Raw genomic sequence first — 15,896 nt, 5'->3', positions numbered from 1 at the left:
GTTGTTTACCCTTATAATCTATCTCATGGTTAACTGAGAGTTATGGCTCTCTGCTGCTGCCCAGCCTCACAAGAGTTTGTCAGTATCACATATCCCTAGTATGGGAAAATTTGAGATATTGTTTCTACTGAATTCCTATCATTTTAACACCATTATAAAGTCAAAAGTTGAACCATGATAAGTCAAAGACTATATGTAGAATACTTAAATGATCTAATAAAGTTATAACCAAACAATACTGAATAGACCATCTGGATGGATATTGAAATCACATGTAGTCTTAACAAAGATATGATACAGACAGGAGAAGATGGTAAACCAGGTGGTCAAGAAACTAACAGATGTCTACTTCAAGTAGCAGCAGAGGGTTATATGAATATTTTGCATGGATTCAAAGAACAATGTTCATTTTCACAGGTGATTTCTCATTATCAGTGTAAAGAGCAGCGTGATGCTCATAGATTTGAGAAAATCAGCAACATTATTAAGCAATTCAAGCTGAGCTGCAGGTAAGACTTATAGGAATGATGCATTAATTTCTGGGAAAATTATCATTTTTGAGAAATACAAATAACTATAGTTGTTAACTAAACTTCTATGTTCACAATGGTTGCTTTAATCAAAAAGAAAATTGACTCTGAGGGAGCCTACAGTTGACTAAAATACAGATCCTTGTCCTTTCATGCAAACTCAACTAATCCAGAAGCATCTGAGAAATATTCAAGCAAAATACCCTTTCAACGTGTTTAGTATTATTTGGGAAGAAATAAACTGAGAATATCCAAGAGAGTTTTGAAAAGAAAGAAAGAGAATTTGCCGTACTAAATAACAGAATTGACTATAAAACAATAGTAAGTAAAATAGATACTGATTCAGAAATGATAACAGAAGAGAGTTTAGAAATGTCAAATTATGATGTATCTGGTTTGATTAAATAAGATTTGAGTCTTGGGTATTACAAATAGAGGGAAAATGAATGGCTAAATATCATAAATAAGTAAAGATTTAAAAATCAAATTGTTACCTGATAAAAACTTGATGCTTGGAGAGCGGGGATCAGTTTACCCACTTTACATCTTAGTATACTTTGAGACTTTCTAGAGTGTTTACGCTAACATTTTGAAGAAGAAATAGCAAATAACAAGCAAATAGAGTTGCCTTGTTTGTTTTCAAAGAAATGGGGTAATTTCTTGAATATAAATGTAACATCAAACAGATATAAGTATTAATTGCCAAGATAGGGAAATTCCAAATAAGGATGCTTCTTAAATATTAAAGAAGTCATTTGTAACATGATTTTTCAACATAGATCTAGGTCTAAACCTATTTTCATTTCTCAGTCAATATGAAGTCCTAGCCTAATTTTCATTCCAGTCACTCTGAAACATGTTAAATTCAATTTTAGACTTTCCTTATAAACTCTCAAGGGATAAATTAAGGTATAATAATACTATAAAAATGTTTAACCTAAAAGATAAGAACTTCTTATATTGTTATTATTTTATTCCTTTCTTCTGTAGCAAGCTGGCTGCCTCTTTCCAGAGTATGGAAGTCAGAAACTCTAACTTTGCTGCTTTCATTGACATCTTTACATCTAACACTTATGTGATGGTTGTGATGTCTGATCCATCCATTCGTAAGTTTAAACTTAAGATGACATAATTTCAAATCTACATATTCTCTAAACAATTGCCCTAGAGGTATTATTGTACAAGATATTTTAAAATTATTTTACAGTGGGGTTGGTCATACAACAATATGAAAGTGCTTAATTGCATTCAGCCATACACTTAAAATGGTTAATGTGGCTGATATGGTGGCACATACCTGAAATCCCAGTGGCTTGGAAGGCTGAGGCAGGATCCTGAGTTCAAAACCAGCCTCAGCAAAAGCAAGGTGCTAAGCAATTCAGTGAGACCCTGTCTCTAAATAAAATACAAAAGAGGGCTGGATGTGGCTCAGTGGTTGAGTGCTCCTAAATTCAGTCCCTGGTACCCCCGCCAAAAAAAAATGGTTAACATTGTAAATTTCATGTCATGTATATTTTAACACACTGAAAAAAAAAAAAAACAAGTAACAGTGGTAGACACATTTTGAAGCTGAAAAACAATTTTGCCTCTAGGGTATTGTGTTTTTCTTCATGGGAACTTTAGAAAACAAGTGACTAAATCAAGGAATTTTAAAGAGAACCAAAATCCATGATTTATGCTTCATATGTATAGATTTTATTTATTTATTGGTTCTTTTTAGTTACACATGATAGCAGAATCCATTTTGACATAATTATATAAGCATGGAATATATCTTATTCTAGTTAGGATCCCATTCTTATTGATGTACATGATGGTGATATTCACTGTGTTATTTTCATATATGTACATGGGAAAATTATGTCAGATTCATTCCTTTTTCTATCCCTCCTCCCTTCCCTCCATTCTTCATTGTCTAATTTACTGAAATTCTTTTCTTCCCCTCACTTCCCCCCATTATTGTGGGTTAGCTTCTACATACCAGAGAAAACATTCAACCTTTAGCTTTTTGGGACTGGCTAATTGAATTTAGCATGAGAGTCTCCAGATCCATCCAGTTTTTGGCAAATGTCATAAAGTAATTCTTCTTTATGGTTGAGTAATATTCCATTGTGTATATATACTACATCTTCTTTATTCATTCATCTGTTATAGGGCAACAAGGCTGGCTCTGTAGCTTAGCTATTGTGAATTGAGCTGCTATAAATAGTGATGTGGCTGTATCAGTGTAGTATGCTGATTTTAAATTCTTTGAATATGTAATGAGGAATGGGTCAAATGATGGTTTCATTCCAAGTTTTCTGAGGAATCTCCATATTGCCTTCCAGAGTGGTTGCACAAATTTTCAGTCTTACCAGCAATGTTTATCCATATCCTCAGCAACATTTATTTTTACTTCTATTCTTGATAGTTGCCATTCTGACTGGAGTGAGATGAAATCTCAGTGTAGTTTTAATTTGCATTTCTCTAATTACTAGTGATGTTGCACATTTTTCATATATTTGTTGACCATTCGTATTTCTTCTGTAAAGTGTCTGTTTGGTTCCTTTGCCCATTTACTGATTGGGTTTTTTTTTTATGTTAAGTTTTTTTGAGTTGTTTATATATATATTCAGGAAATTAATGTTCTAACTGAGGTACAGGGGCAAAGAGTTTCTCCCATTCTGTAGGCTCTCATTTGTTTCCTTTGTTATAAAGAAGCTTTTTTGTTTGATGCCATCCCGTTTAGATTATTGATTTTACTTCTGTGCTTTAGGAGTCTTGTTAAAGAAGTCAGTTCCTGAGTTGATAAGTTGGAGTGTTGGACCTATATTTTTTCTAATATGTGCAGGGTCTCTGGTCTAGGTTCTTGATCCACTTTGAGGTGAGTTTTATACAGGGTGAGAGATAGGGGTTAAATTTTTTTCTACTACATATGAATTTCCAGTTTTCCCAGCACCATTTGTTGAATAGGCTATTGTTTCTCCAATGTATGTTTTTGGTGCCTTTGTCTGGTATGAGGTAATTGAATTTTGGGGGGTTTGTTTCTGCATCTTCTATTCTGTTCCATTATGGTCTTCATGTCTGTTTTGGTACGAATACCATATTGTTTTTGTTACTATATCTTTATAGAATAATTTTAGGTCTGGTATTATGATGCCTCCTAATTTGCTTTTCTCGCTAAGAATTGCTTTGGCTATTCTGGGCTTTTTATTTTTCCAAAAGAATTTCATGACTGCTTTTTCTATTTCCATGAAGAATGTCATTGAAATTTTGATGGGAATTGAATCTGTATAGTTCTTTCAGTAGTATGGCCATTTTGACAATATTCTGCCTATCCAAGAACATGGGAAGTCCTTCCACATTCTAAGGTCTTCTTAAATTTCTTTCTTTAGAGACTTTAGAGTTGTGTTATAGATTTTTCAAAGGATGGTCCACATAACCTCTAAACTTTCAAATGCTGGACAATTTTATGTCATTGTGTATTACTTTATGCTACATTCCCATCTTTCTGTTATGGGCATGAAGGGAAGTGTAATAGCCTTATCTGTTTCAAACATTGAGATAAAGCTTTCTGCAATATTTCTAGAAATTTAAATTATCTATTACCTACTGGCTTTTCCTACATTAGGCTAATATTAAAACATAAAATAATGGGTTTTATTGTTTAGTCCCAAACCAAAATTTTAGAAATTTTGTGTTTAGAATATGAGCCGATCTTCAGAAAAATTAAACCTTGATAACCTGGAAGTTCCTTTTCCTATATGTTCTCTGTGACATACATTGAAGGATTTGGCTCTCTTTTGTCTGTTTTGTTTTTACTAGTGTTTACTAGTTAAACACTCCTTTGGTTCCCCATATTTATTCTGTTATGTATCTCCCCACTCCTTCCTTCAGCTTCTGCAGCTACTCTGATCAACATCCGCAATGCCAGGAAACATTTTGAAAAGCTGGAAAGAGTGGACGGACCAAAGCAGTGTCTTCTCATGCGCTAAACATTGCTGAATACTATTTCACACAAAAATGAAAACACTGTTTATTAATTAATCTTAATGTTGTATTAATATGTGTAGGCCCTGAAATGTTGTAATGTGTACCACTTCTGTATTCCTTCTCTATTCCCCAGTCTTAATGTTTAACCTTGAATGCTATTTACTCAAATAGCCAGTGAGGAGTTAGGTGAACTGTCCATGAAGTTGGTGTGACTTAAAAGTAGTATATATGTAAGTGTTCTGATCACCTGGTTCTAATAGTGTTTAAGTGTCTTATAACCTGGTTCCAATAGTTGTGTATGCCAAAGCCTTTCCCAGCATCCTCTTGTATTCCGTATTAGATAGTAACCTATAAGTTTGAAATATTACTGTTTTCCTCAGCATGCATTAAAATATTCCTTAACTTCAACTGTAAATAAACTTTTGCTGTTAGGGATTTCAGTGTCTGGTTTTTTTTCCCTTGTTTCTTTACCTCTATCCTAAGAGCAAAGGAATTTCATACTTATCCTAGCCTTGAAGGTGACATGATGGATGGAAGAATGGAGCCAAATTTTAACCTTAAAGCTAGACAGAAGAGTTTAGATATACAATATCTAAATGCATTCGGAACTAGGAAACCATTGTGGACAATTGAGCAGGAGAATTATGTGAAAGCAATTTTGAAAGAAAATTTGTCAAGATTATGTGGACTAACAACAGTTGGGGAAGCTGTTAGTAATCTGGGTCCATAGTATCTGGATTGAAAGTCTGTTGCAGAATACAACTCAAGAAGGAATAAATAATAAGTGGAGGGGAAATAGATGAGGATTTAGGAGATGAAATCTTTCTTCAAGGTCCAGCAGTGGTTAATTTTATATATTCCATAGCCCCTCTTGGGATTTAACTTCATTATTCTAGTCAAACTTTATAAAACCTTTTATAAGCTGGGAGTTTGTTATGGTTTGGATGTGAGGCGTCCCCCAAAAGCTCATGTGTGAGACAATGCAAGATTCAGAGAAGAAATGAATGGGTTATGAGAGCCTTAACCCAATCAGTGAATTAATCACCTGATGGGATTGAGTGGTAATTGAAGGCTGGGGTATGGCTGGAGGAGGTTGGGCATTAGGGGCATGGCTTTGGTGTATATATTTTGTATCTGTAGAGTGGAGTCTCTCTTTCTCTCTGCTTTCTTATCATCATGTGAGCTGCTTCTCTCCACTATACTCTTCCACCATGATGTCCTGCCTCACCTTGAGCCCCAAGGAAAGGAGCCTGCTCTCTATGGACTGAAACCTATGGAACTGTTAGCTCCCAAATGAACTTATCCTGCTCTATAATTGTGCTGGTTGGGTCTTTTAGTCAGAGTGGCAAAAAAGCTGACTAATACAGAAATTGGTACCAAGAAGTGGTGTTGTTGCTGTGACTAACCTGAATGTGGTTCAAAGATTGTTGAGCTTTTGGAATTGTTGAGAGAAATTTTGAGATGTTTAGCAGTGCTAGCTGAAAATGCTTTAGGTTGTCGTAAGCAGAGCTTAATGGCAAATTCTGGTGGGAGCTCAGAAAATCAAAATGCCAGTAGGACTGTGGACAGTGAAAACAGTGCTCAAGAGGATCTATAGGAAAAGTTAATTGGACTAGAGGCCATTCATGTTATGTTCTGGCTGAGAAGTTGTCTGTATTTTGCCTGTATCCTGAGACTTTTTTTTTTTTTTTTTTTTTTTTTTTTTGAGGCTGACTTAAAAGTGATGGATTTCTTAATCTGGCAGAAGAAATTTCTAGATAGCTTAGCATTCGGGCCATGGCATGGATATTGCTGACACCTTTTAGTCAAATTAATTGTGATATTCAGGAGAAGAATGTGGAGCAGAAATATTTTAAAACTTGGACTGGAAAGGTGGGAGTAAAACTGTGGCTAAGGAATTTGCAGTTGTTAAAGACATTACTACCTCTAAAAAAATGCTAAAGACTTTTTCCAGAGACTAGGAGAAAGATGGCTTGAGGGCACCTCAGGAACTGGCAAGATCACACCCACTTCAGGCTCAAGGGAGTAAAAGTGAAAATTCTCATGAGACCAAAGGAGTAACCTTCTTCCACAAGGGGACCTAGGAAGTTTCTTCAACATGCTCAACTACTCAGGCCCTCAGAGGCTTCTGGCCCAGGGTCCCAGAAGGCTTGGCTGTGGCTTGAGATGGCAGCAGACTTTGGCATCAAAAACAATGGTGCTGGTTCTGCAGGAATGTAGGAAGCTGGAGTTAGGGGTTCATGGAGGCTTCCACCAAGATTTCAAAAGAAGGCCTGGGAGGCCAGGCAAAGTATAGGAGGGTCAGAGTTCGTGCAGGCAACCCCTGAGAGGGTGATACATGGAGATGTGAGGAGAAAACCAAAACTGCAGTGGAGACCCCAAAGTTTAAGAAATGCCAGTGCTATGGAATTCCCGCTAAGGAAGGCTGCAGGAATTGAGCGAAGTTAAGCCAACAGAAAGGCTACTTGGGCTGCAACTAATAAGGCTGTGGCAGAGATACCCAAGTGCTTTGGAGAGTACATTAAGATGTACTCTAGATGCCAGACACAGAACACTAGAATTTATTTGCCCAGCTGAATTTCAGTCTCACTTTGGTCTTATCCCTTCTTTCTAATGCCCCTATTTTGCTGAATGGAAATGTTTACTCTATATCATTATATATTGGATATTTGTAAATTGCTTTGAATTTTACAGGAGCTTACAATGTGAGATTGCCTTGAGCCTCAGAGAAGACTTTGAACTTGAACTTTGAGCAATCTCGGAACTGTTGACTATGGGGCTCTTGGGAATGGATTAAATATATTTTACATTATCAGGTAAGTGTGAACTTTTGGGGGCCAGAGATAGAATGCTATAGTTTGGATGTGAGGTATCACCCAAAAGCTTATATGTGAGACCTTGCAAGAAGATTCAGAGAATAAATGACAGGGCCACAAAAGACTTAATCCAATCAGTGAATTGATCACCTGATGGTATTAATTGAGTGGGAATTGGAAGCTAGGGTATGGCTGGAGGAGGTGGGGTATTAGGGGCGTGGCTCTGGGGTATATATTTGTATCTGGTGAGTGGAGTCTCTGCTTTCTGATAATCATGTGAGCTGCTTCCTTCTGCCACAGTCTTCCACCATGATGTCCTGCCTCACCTTGAACCCTGAGGAATAGAGCCTGCTGTCTATGGCCTGAGACCTCTGAAACTGTGAGCCCCGCCCAAATAAACTTTTCCTCCTCATAATTTTGCTGATTGGATCTTTTAGTTACAATAGTGAAAAGCTAATACAGAGTTTCATTTAACTTTAGTCCCCTAAAGAAAAAATGAAGCACTGTGGACTGCAAGAAATGGAGTGTGAGAACACTGACTACATTTACTTAAAGCCCTAACCAATTCAGTTTCCATTAATGAGATAACAAAACTCTCTCTCTCTCTCTCTCTCTCTCTCTCTCTCACACACACACACACACACACACACACACACAGACACACACACACGGAATCTATAGCACAGTAAACTCATTTCTCCTGTTAGGTCATAAGAAAACTTCTTCATGACTACCAATCTCTCACCTTTCCCTGTCTTAGTTTATTATTTCCAATAGAAGGATAATTAGAGTTTTCACTGAGCAGCAAGGAACATGTTTTTCAGGTAGCCTACATGAGCAGCAAGGAACATGTTTTTCAGGTAGCCTACATTATATAGTCTAAGAATCTCAAGTCTTAAAAGAACTCATGGGACTAATTTTATCAATAGCTATGTTCATAAAATTCTGCAGGAGAGTTTTAAGTAGATTTTCTAGATTCTTTAACCTCTTAGCATTAAGGAATATGAAAACAGCAAATGAATAGTGCTCTGTTCTGTGACTAATATGATTCATGATTTGGCGTGTTCATATTATCTTTAGTATCCAGGGTGAGATTTAGAAGGAGCCACTTACGTCTTTTTTTTTTTTTAAAGTTAGATGAGTAGAAAAGTCATAAACATATCATTTCCGTATTTACCACTCCTTGCTCAGATTCTACGTATAACTTCGACTGGCAGATGTATTGCTAGGATGAAAGGCTAGAAAATAAGTTCATGGTTTGACTTAATACTTATTTTTGCGATTGCCAGCTGACTTTCTTTGTCATTGAAGACAAAACATTTCAAGATATAAATTTGTTCAACGCCACATAGAGACTGAAGCAAATGTAGGTAGGTAGTAAAGGCATGTGCACAGAAACATGGAGCCAAGAAACCAAAATTATGATTAGTGACACAACGAAGTGATTCTTTTTAATAGACCCTGTTAGCCATGTGAGCAGTACAGGGCAGTGGTTCTCAAAACTAATCAGAATCACTTGGAGAGGGCTTTATTTAAACAGGTGCCATACCCTTACCCTAAGAGGCTTAGATCTTAGTAGTTCTGAGGCAGGCATTTCTATTAGGTCAGGTTCCTAAGTGATGCTGATGCTGATCTTACTGGTCCAAAGATTATACTTCGGAAGTCACTGTTTTAAGGGGAAAAGAAGAAAATGTAGATGTGGGAGCAGGTGTGAGAAAACGTGTTCACCAGATAAGTTGAACGTATATAATTATATCAAGAAAATTTTGTTTTATATTATTGGTTCTCAAAATGATCTAAAAATTTGAGATTGAGGAACATTGTTTTAAACAAAAGCAATAACTTGAAAGTTTGGTTTCACAAGTAATATGTTGCAAATGAAAATTGTTGCTAGTTAAAGGAGGGTATGGATACTGATTTGTATAGCGACTTAGCTTTTTCCAATGTCACCCAGCTTTATCTGATGACTCAGTACGGTAACAAGAAAGTTGGGCAGGGCTGGGGATGTGGCTCAAGCGGTATCGCACTTGCCTGGCATGCATGCGGCCCGGGTTCGATCCTCAGCACCACATACAACAAAGATGTTGTGTCCGCCGATAACTAAAAAATAAATATTAAAATTCTCTCTCTCTCTCTCTCTCTCTCTCTCACTCTCTCTTTAAAAAAAAAAAAAAGAAAGTTGGGCAGGTTGCCAAATAAAAATAGTGTTTCCTTTAGTAGAGTTCTTACTCAGTCTCAGGTTATAAGTACATTATGAGGATTATATCATTTAATCAACACAAGAACCCCATTTTGCAAATGAGCAGACTGGGTTCCAGAAAGGATAAGAAATTTCCCTATAGTTATGCAATACTGGTGAAGCTGGGATTTGAACTCAGGTAAACTAACTCTAGAGCTTGTGCACTTAACCTGAAGTTATATGGTCTTCCTGAACTTCATAGCCTACTTAGGATGCAGTGGAGAGTATGAGGTGCACTCAGGTGTGGTAGTTGACTGTGAGACTATCTCAGTGTTAGCTACTATATGAATAGTGAAACAAACTTGCAAATAAATTTTAACTCCTGTTTTCACTGGGGGTCTGCCACATGCATTAGGAACTTTGATACAATAGGCATTGCAAAGCAAAGTCATCAGGAAAAACAAAATAAAACAAACAAAAAACCTAGCTTGAAGAATTTAGGTCAAATTTAATCAGTTTTTCAGTATTCACAGATTTTCCACCTGAATTGGGCTACTGTGAGGAATTATAGATGCTATTTCTCTAGAACCCTTTAAAAAGAGCAGGGAGAAAGTGTTACTTTTTCAGGTATCCTATTAGAGTGCATTACAAAGTCAAGTTTATGATTTTCCACTTAGATTCCTAACCTTCCTTAAAAAGCGGGAAGGTCATCAGGACCTCCCAGTCTTTAGGCCTCACTAATGAAATTGTTTGCCTCATTAATGTAGTAAAAAAATATTTTGTCCACTCCTGTTGTGTTTCTGATACTATTTTCAGAGTCCAGGATATAGGAATGAATGAAACAGCCCATGTAGCCTGTATTCTAGTAAGAGGAGACAGACAAAAGCCAAGTAAGTAAACATACTATACATTAGAAGAGGTAAGTAATATAAAGAAAATTAAAACAGCAATAGAAGAAGGTGTTGGGGTAGGCTAGCCACCCATATATATCCAAATTCTGATCCCTGGAACCTATGAAGATGTTATGTTGTGAAGCAAGGAGAAATTATGGTTGCAAATGGAATTAAGGCTACTAATAAGCTGTTCCTAAAGTAAGAAAATAATCCTGGATTATCCAAGTAGCCCAACATAAAACAAGGGCCTTTAAATATAGATAGGGAGCTGGAGAGTCAATGTCAAAGTAACTCTGTGAGAAAGGTTCAACTCCTTGTTCATGACTTTGAAGATAGAGGCAGAGAGCCATAAACCAAGAAATTTGAACAGTCACTAGAAAGTGGAAAAGGCAAGGAAATATCCATTCTCTTCTCCACCCTCAGGAAGGAAACAGGCCTGCTGACACCTGCATTTTAATCTAGTGAAATCCACATCAGACTTTAACCTCCAGAACTATAAGATAATAAATTAAGATTGTTTTAAACCACTAAATTTCTGGTAATTTATTAGAGCATCAATAGGAAACTGTACTAGGATTCTGCAGAGAAAGAAAGTCAATAGGATATGAATGTGTAAAGATTTATTATAAGGACTTGGCTCACATGATTGGAGGCTAAGAATTCCCAAGGTCTGCAGTTGAGAAGCTGGGGAACCCACAGGAGCTAGTAGTGTTCCAATATGAGTCTAAAGACCAGAGAAGCAGGAAAACTGATGGTATAACATCCAGTCCAAACATTGGTAACTTCAAGACCCAAGAAGAGCCAGTATTTTTTTTTTTTTTCACATCCGAAGGCAGGGAAATGCTGGCGTTTCAGCTTACAGCAGTCAAGCAGGAGGAGTTCCCTCTTATGAACAAGGTCACCCTTTCTGTTCTATGCGTGTCTTCAGCTGTTTGGATGAGGCCCACCCACATTAGGGAAGACAATCTGCTTTTCTCAGTCTACCAATTAAAACATTATTCTCATCCACAAACATCCTCACAGACACACCTAAAATGATGTTTGAACAAATATTTGAGCACCTTGTGACCCAACCACATTGAAACATAAAATTAATCATCACAGAAACTTTTATTAAGGAGATCAGAGGTACCTTCCATGATAGGATCAAATTTGAACAAATACTGGAATAAATGAGAGAAGGAGCCATGTATATATCCAGGGAAAATTTTCTAGGTAGAAGAGAGAGCAACTACAAGGCTCTAAGTTGGGAGAGTTTTGAAGTATTAGAGGAGGAGCAACAGCAAAGTTAGCATAACTAGACTGTAACCAAAAGTAGTGAGAGAAATAAGAGGTAAGGTGGAGTGATGAGGTAAAGAAGTAGTGGAAGGGAAAGACTGGGGCCCTTTAGCCAATTGTAAAGATGTTGATGTAGTTTCCAGTAAGATGGGAAAGCAGAGTTTGAAGCAGTGGAATGATGTGATCAGACTTACTTTTTGAAAAAGATCAAAGCCAAAGAATAGAGTATTTGTAGATAAGAGTAAATGTTGGGTGACCAGTGAGGAGGTTATTATGGTAATAAGTGAGAAATGATGGTGGCTTGGAAGCAGTGGAGATTATGAGAAGTGGTAGGTTTCTGGCTAAGTTTCTAAGAGCCATCATATTTTCTTTTTGAAGAGTATAAGGAATCAGATAACACCAAGGTTTTGGGCTTAAGCAACTGGGTTAATAGAGGTGCCAGAGAGTTGAGAATGCTGAGGGAGAACGTAGCTTGAGAAAGAGTTGGGAATTTTGGTATCTCGCAGCAAGCTTGAGATGCCTATGAATACAATTGTGTCTGCATACTCAGTATTAATCTTGAATTCAGGAAGGATTGATCGAGCCTAGATATTCAAGTTTAGTCTTAACATTGGATGAGAACAATTTAAGAGTACAGGTAGACAAAATAATTAGGCTGTTATTTTAAAAAGTATTTGAAAGCCAGCTATTGCAGGGAGGAAATGATTTGCCAAAGTATTATAATAAATAGCTGTAGTTGTGGAATTTTAGACCCCTGTAAGGAAAAATGTATTCTCATTTCTGTAAAAGTGTGAAGGGCAGAGTTTCCTTAAGTCTACTTTCAGCCCCATGTATGTCTGTAATGCTGAATGCCTACAACAATAATCACAGCTAATATTTACAGATCTGTTAATATGTATCAGGCACAGGACCTAAATATTACTTACATATACTAATTTACTTAAATGTCATAGCAGCCCTATGAAGTAGGTAATGTTATCACCATTTTGCATGAAAAATGGAATAATTTGCACAATAATCAAACATTATAAATGTATTTTATAATTTTCAAATATATATTTTTTATTCTCAACAGTCTTGTGAGATGGATAGGGAAGGTAGTAGTACAATTTTATAGATAAGATCAATGAGTGACAATGAGGTTGTGTTATATCCAAAGTCACAAAGCTACTGAAGAGTGTAGGTGGAACTCACACCCAATTCTACTGATTTCAAGCCAACTTTGTTTAATTTGCACTGTCCAATAGAATTTCCTGTGATGATAGAAATGTTCTATATCTGTTCTCTTCAATATGGTAGTCACTCAACACGTGGCTATGGAATACTTGAAATGTGGCTAGTGAAACTAAGCAACTGCTTGTTTGTCATTAAATTTGAATGTATATATAGCCATTGTGACAAGTAAATAATATATTGGACCATACAGCTTAAAAATATTTATAAATCATTAACAAAGTAAGATTATAGGAAATATTACTAGGGTATCCCTTTATCACTACATCAAAGATGGACCCTGATGACTTTTTCCATCTGTATCAAAAATGGTTAATCTTATATTGTACTATATCAAAATATAGAAAAAGATGGTATACTCTCCAGTTTGATGAGATAAAATAAAGTCTTTATCCTGAAACCCCAAAATAACTTCATAACAAATTAAAATTTCAGGCTGATCATAATTTATGAATATTAGCCATTCTTGGCAAACCACATATTGAAAGGATTCAACACAATCATCAAATAAAATTATCAGCTTGAAATTATTACAACAGAATGGTTATTTGAATACACAAAATAATCTTTGGTATATAGAAAAAAAATTGAAAACTAAAAGTACAATATATGATATACACAGAATTTATATAAACCACCAATGTTTACTCTAGCCCTATTAAGCATTTGCATGGCCTCCTCCCCTCAAGTTTAGAATGGTTCTAGCAACTTTCTTTTAACAAATACAATTTGGCAAAAATTACAGGATGTTACTTCTGAGATTAAGATACAAAAACTGACTTCTGCCTTGTTCTCTTTCTCACATGTTTATACTGAAGAACTGAGGGTGACTTCTGGTCAATAGCTAGGAAGAACCTGAGACCTCACAAAGTTGTCAAGTCCTTCCAACAACCACATGAGTGAGCTTGGAAGCAGATCCTTTCTTAGCATAGCTTTCAAATGAAACTACAGCCCCAGCCAACATCATGATTTCCAGCTTATAAGATACCTGAAGGCAGAGACATTCAGCTAAGCCATAATTAGTTTCTTTACCTACAGAAACTGTGAGATAATAAATACTTATTGTTTTAAGCCCTTAAGTTTTAGTGTAACTTTTATTCAGCAATAAATAATGAATATTTATTTATTTATTTTTTAAATACACGACAACAGTGGAATGCATTACAATCCTTATTACACATATAGACCACAATTTTTCATATCTGTATATAAAATATGTTCATGCCAATTTATGCCATTATATGTGTACTCTTTTTTGCATTACGATTTTAATACACATATATGCCACAATTTTTCATATCTCTGTTTGTATATAAGGTATATTGGCCCCAAATTCAAATATTTGAACATGTATTTTGTATAATGATGACTATCACATTCCACCATCCATGCTAATCCCCTTCTCCCTCCCTTTCCCTCCCACTCCTCTTCCCTATCTAGAATTAATCTAATCCTCCCATGCTCTCCCTCCCTACTCCACTATGAGTCACCCCCTTATATCAGAGAAAACATTCAGCATTTGTTTATTTGGGATTGGCTAACTTCACTTAGCATTATCTTCTCCAATGCCATCCATATACCTGCAAATGCCATGATTTTGTTCTTTTTTAGTGCTGAGTAATATTCCAATGTGTATAAATGCCACATTTTTTTTATCCATTCATCCATTGAAGGACATCTAGGTTGACTCCACAGTTTAGCTATTGTGAATTGTGCTGCTATAACATACATTGATGTGGCTGTGTCCCTGTAGTATGCTGTTTCTAAGTCCTTTGCGTATAGTCCAAGAAGAGGAATAGCTGGATCAAATGGTGGTTCCATTCCCAGCTTTCAAAGGAACCTCCATACTACTTTCCAAATTGGCTGCACCAATTTGCAGTCCCACCAGCAATGTATGAGTGTACCTTTTCCCCCACATCCTCGCCAACACTTGTTGTTGCTTGTCTTCATAATAGCTGCCATTCTGACTGAAGTGAGATGATATCTTAGAATAGTTTCGATTTGCATTTCTCTGATTGCTAGAGATGATGAGCATTTTTTCCTATATTTGTTGATTGATTATATATCCTTTTATGAGAAGTGTTTATTCAGGTCCTTGGCCCATTTATTGATTGGATTATTTGGGGTTTTTTTTTTTTTTTTTTTTTTTGGTGCTTAGCTTGTTGAGTTCTTTATCTATATCCTAGAGATTAGTGCTATATCTGATATGTAAGGGGTAAAAATTTGCTCCCAGGATGTAGGCTCCCTGTTCACCTCACAGATTATTGCATTTGCTGAGAAAAAAATTTTTAGTTTGAATCCATCCCATTTGTTGATTCTTGCTTTTAATTCTTGTGCTATAGGAGTCTTATTAAGGAAGTTGGGGGCCTAATCCCACATGATGAAGATTAGGGCCTACTTTTTCTTCTATTAGACGCAGGGTCTCTGGTTTAATTCCTAGTTCCTTGATCCATTTTGAGTTAACTTTTGTACATGGTGAGAGATAGGGGTTCAATTTCATTTTGTTGCATATGGATTTCCAGTTTTCCCAGCACCATTTGTTGAAGAGGCTATCTTTTCTCTAATGCATGTTTTTGGCACCTTTGTCTAATATAAGATAATTGTAGTTTTGTGGGTTGGTCTCTGTGTCCTCTATTCTGTACCATTGGTCTACCAGTCTGTTTTGGTGCCAATACCATGCTATTTTTGTTACTATTGCTCTGTAGTTTAGTTTAAGGTCTGGTATAGTGATACCACCTGTTTTACTCTTCCTGCTTAGAATTGCTTTAGCTATTCTGGGTCTCTTATTTTTCCAGATGAATTTCATGATTGCTTTCTCTATTTCTATGAGGAATGCCATTGGAATTTTGATCAGAATTGCATTAAATCTGAATAGTCCTTTTGGTAATATGGTCATTTTGATAATATTAATTCTGCCTATCCAAGAGCAAGGTAGATCTTTACATCTTCTAAGGTCTTCTTTGATTTCTCTCTTTAGGATTCTGTAGTTTTCATT

At 36.2% G+C, this 15,896-nt stretch overlaps 1 protein-coding gene across 6 annotated transcripts in view; it reads left to right on the top strand.

The window, feature by feature from the left end:
* Window positions 1–13,980, top strand: part of Rragb (Ras related GTP binding B) — a 41,560-nt gene extending 27,580 nt beyond the window's left edge. For 3 of the 6 annotated variants that reach the window (XM_048796717.1, XM_015506625.2, XM_015506623.2), the window contains 3 exons: window positions 418–509; window positions 1,521–1,636; window positions 4,407–4,937. In XM_048796717.1, coding sequence (XP_048652674.1) covers window positions 418–509; window positions 1,521–1,636; window positions 4,407–4,504 — 306 coding nt within the window. In that variant the 3' untranslated portion in view covers window positions 4,505–4,937. Of the gene's footprint in view, window positions 1–417; window positions 510–703; window positions 852–1,520; window positions 1,637–4,406; window positions 4,938–7,196; window positions 7,511–7,618; window positions 7,698–10,313 lie in introns of those variants that run through there. The other 3 variants (XR_007344871.1, XR_007344870.1, XR_007344872.1) reach the window with 3 other exon arrangements.
* The last annotated feature ends 1,916 nt before the right edge of the window (window positions 13,981–15,896 follow it).

The sequence above is a fragment of the Marmota marmota genome, unplaced genomic scaffold, assembly GCF_001458135.2.
Source record: "Marmota marmota marmota unplaced genomic scaffold, marMar, whole genome shotgun sequence".
NCBI classification, from domain to species: Eukaryota; Metazoa; Chordata; class Mammalia; order Rodentia; family Sciuridae; genus Marmota; species Marmota marmota.
This window is presented reverse-complemented; position numbering and strand designations above follow the sequence as displayed.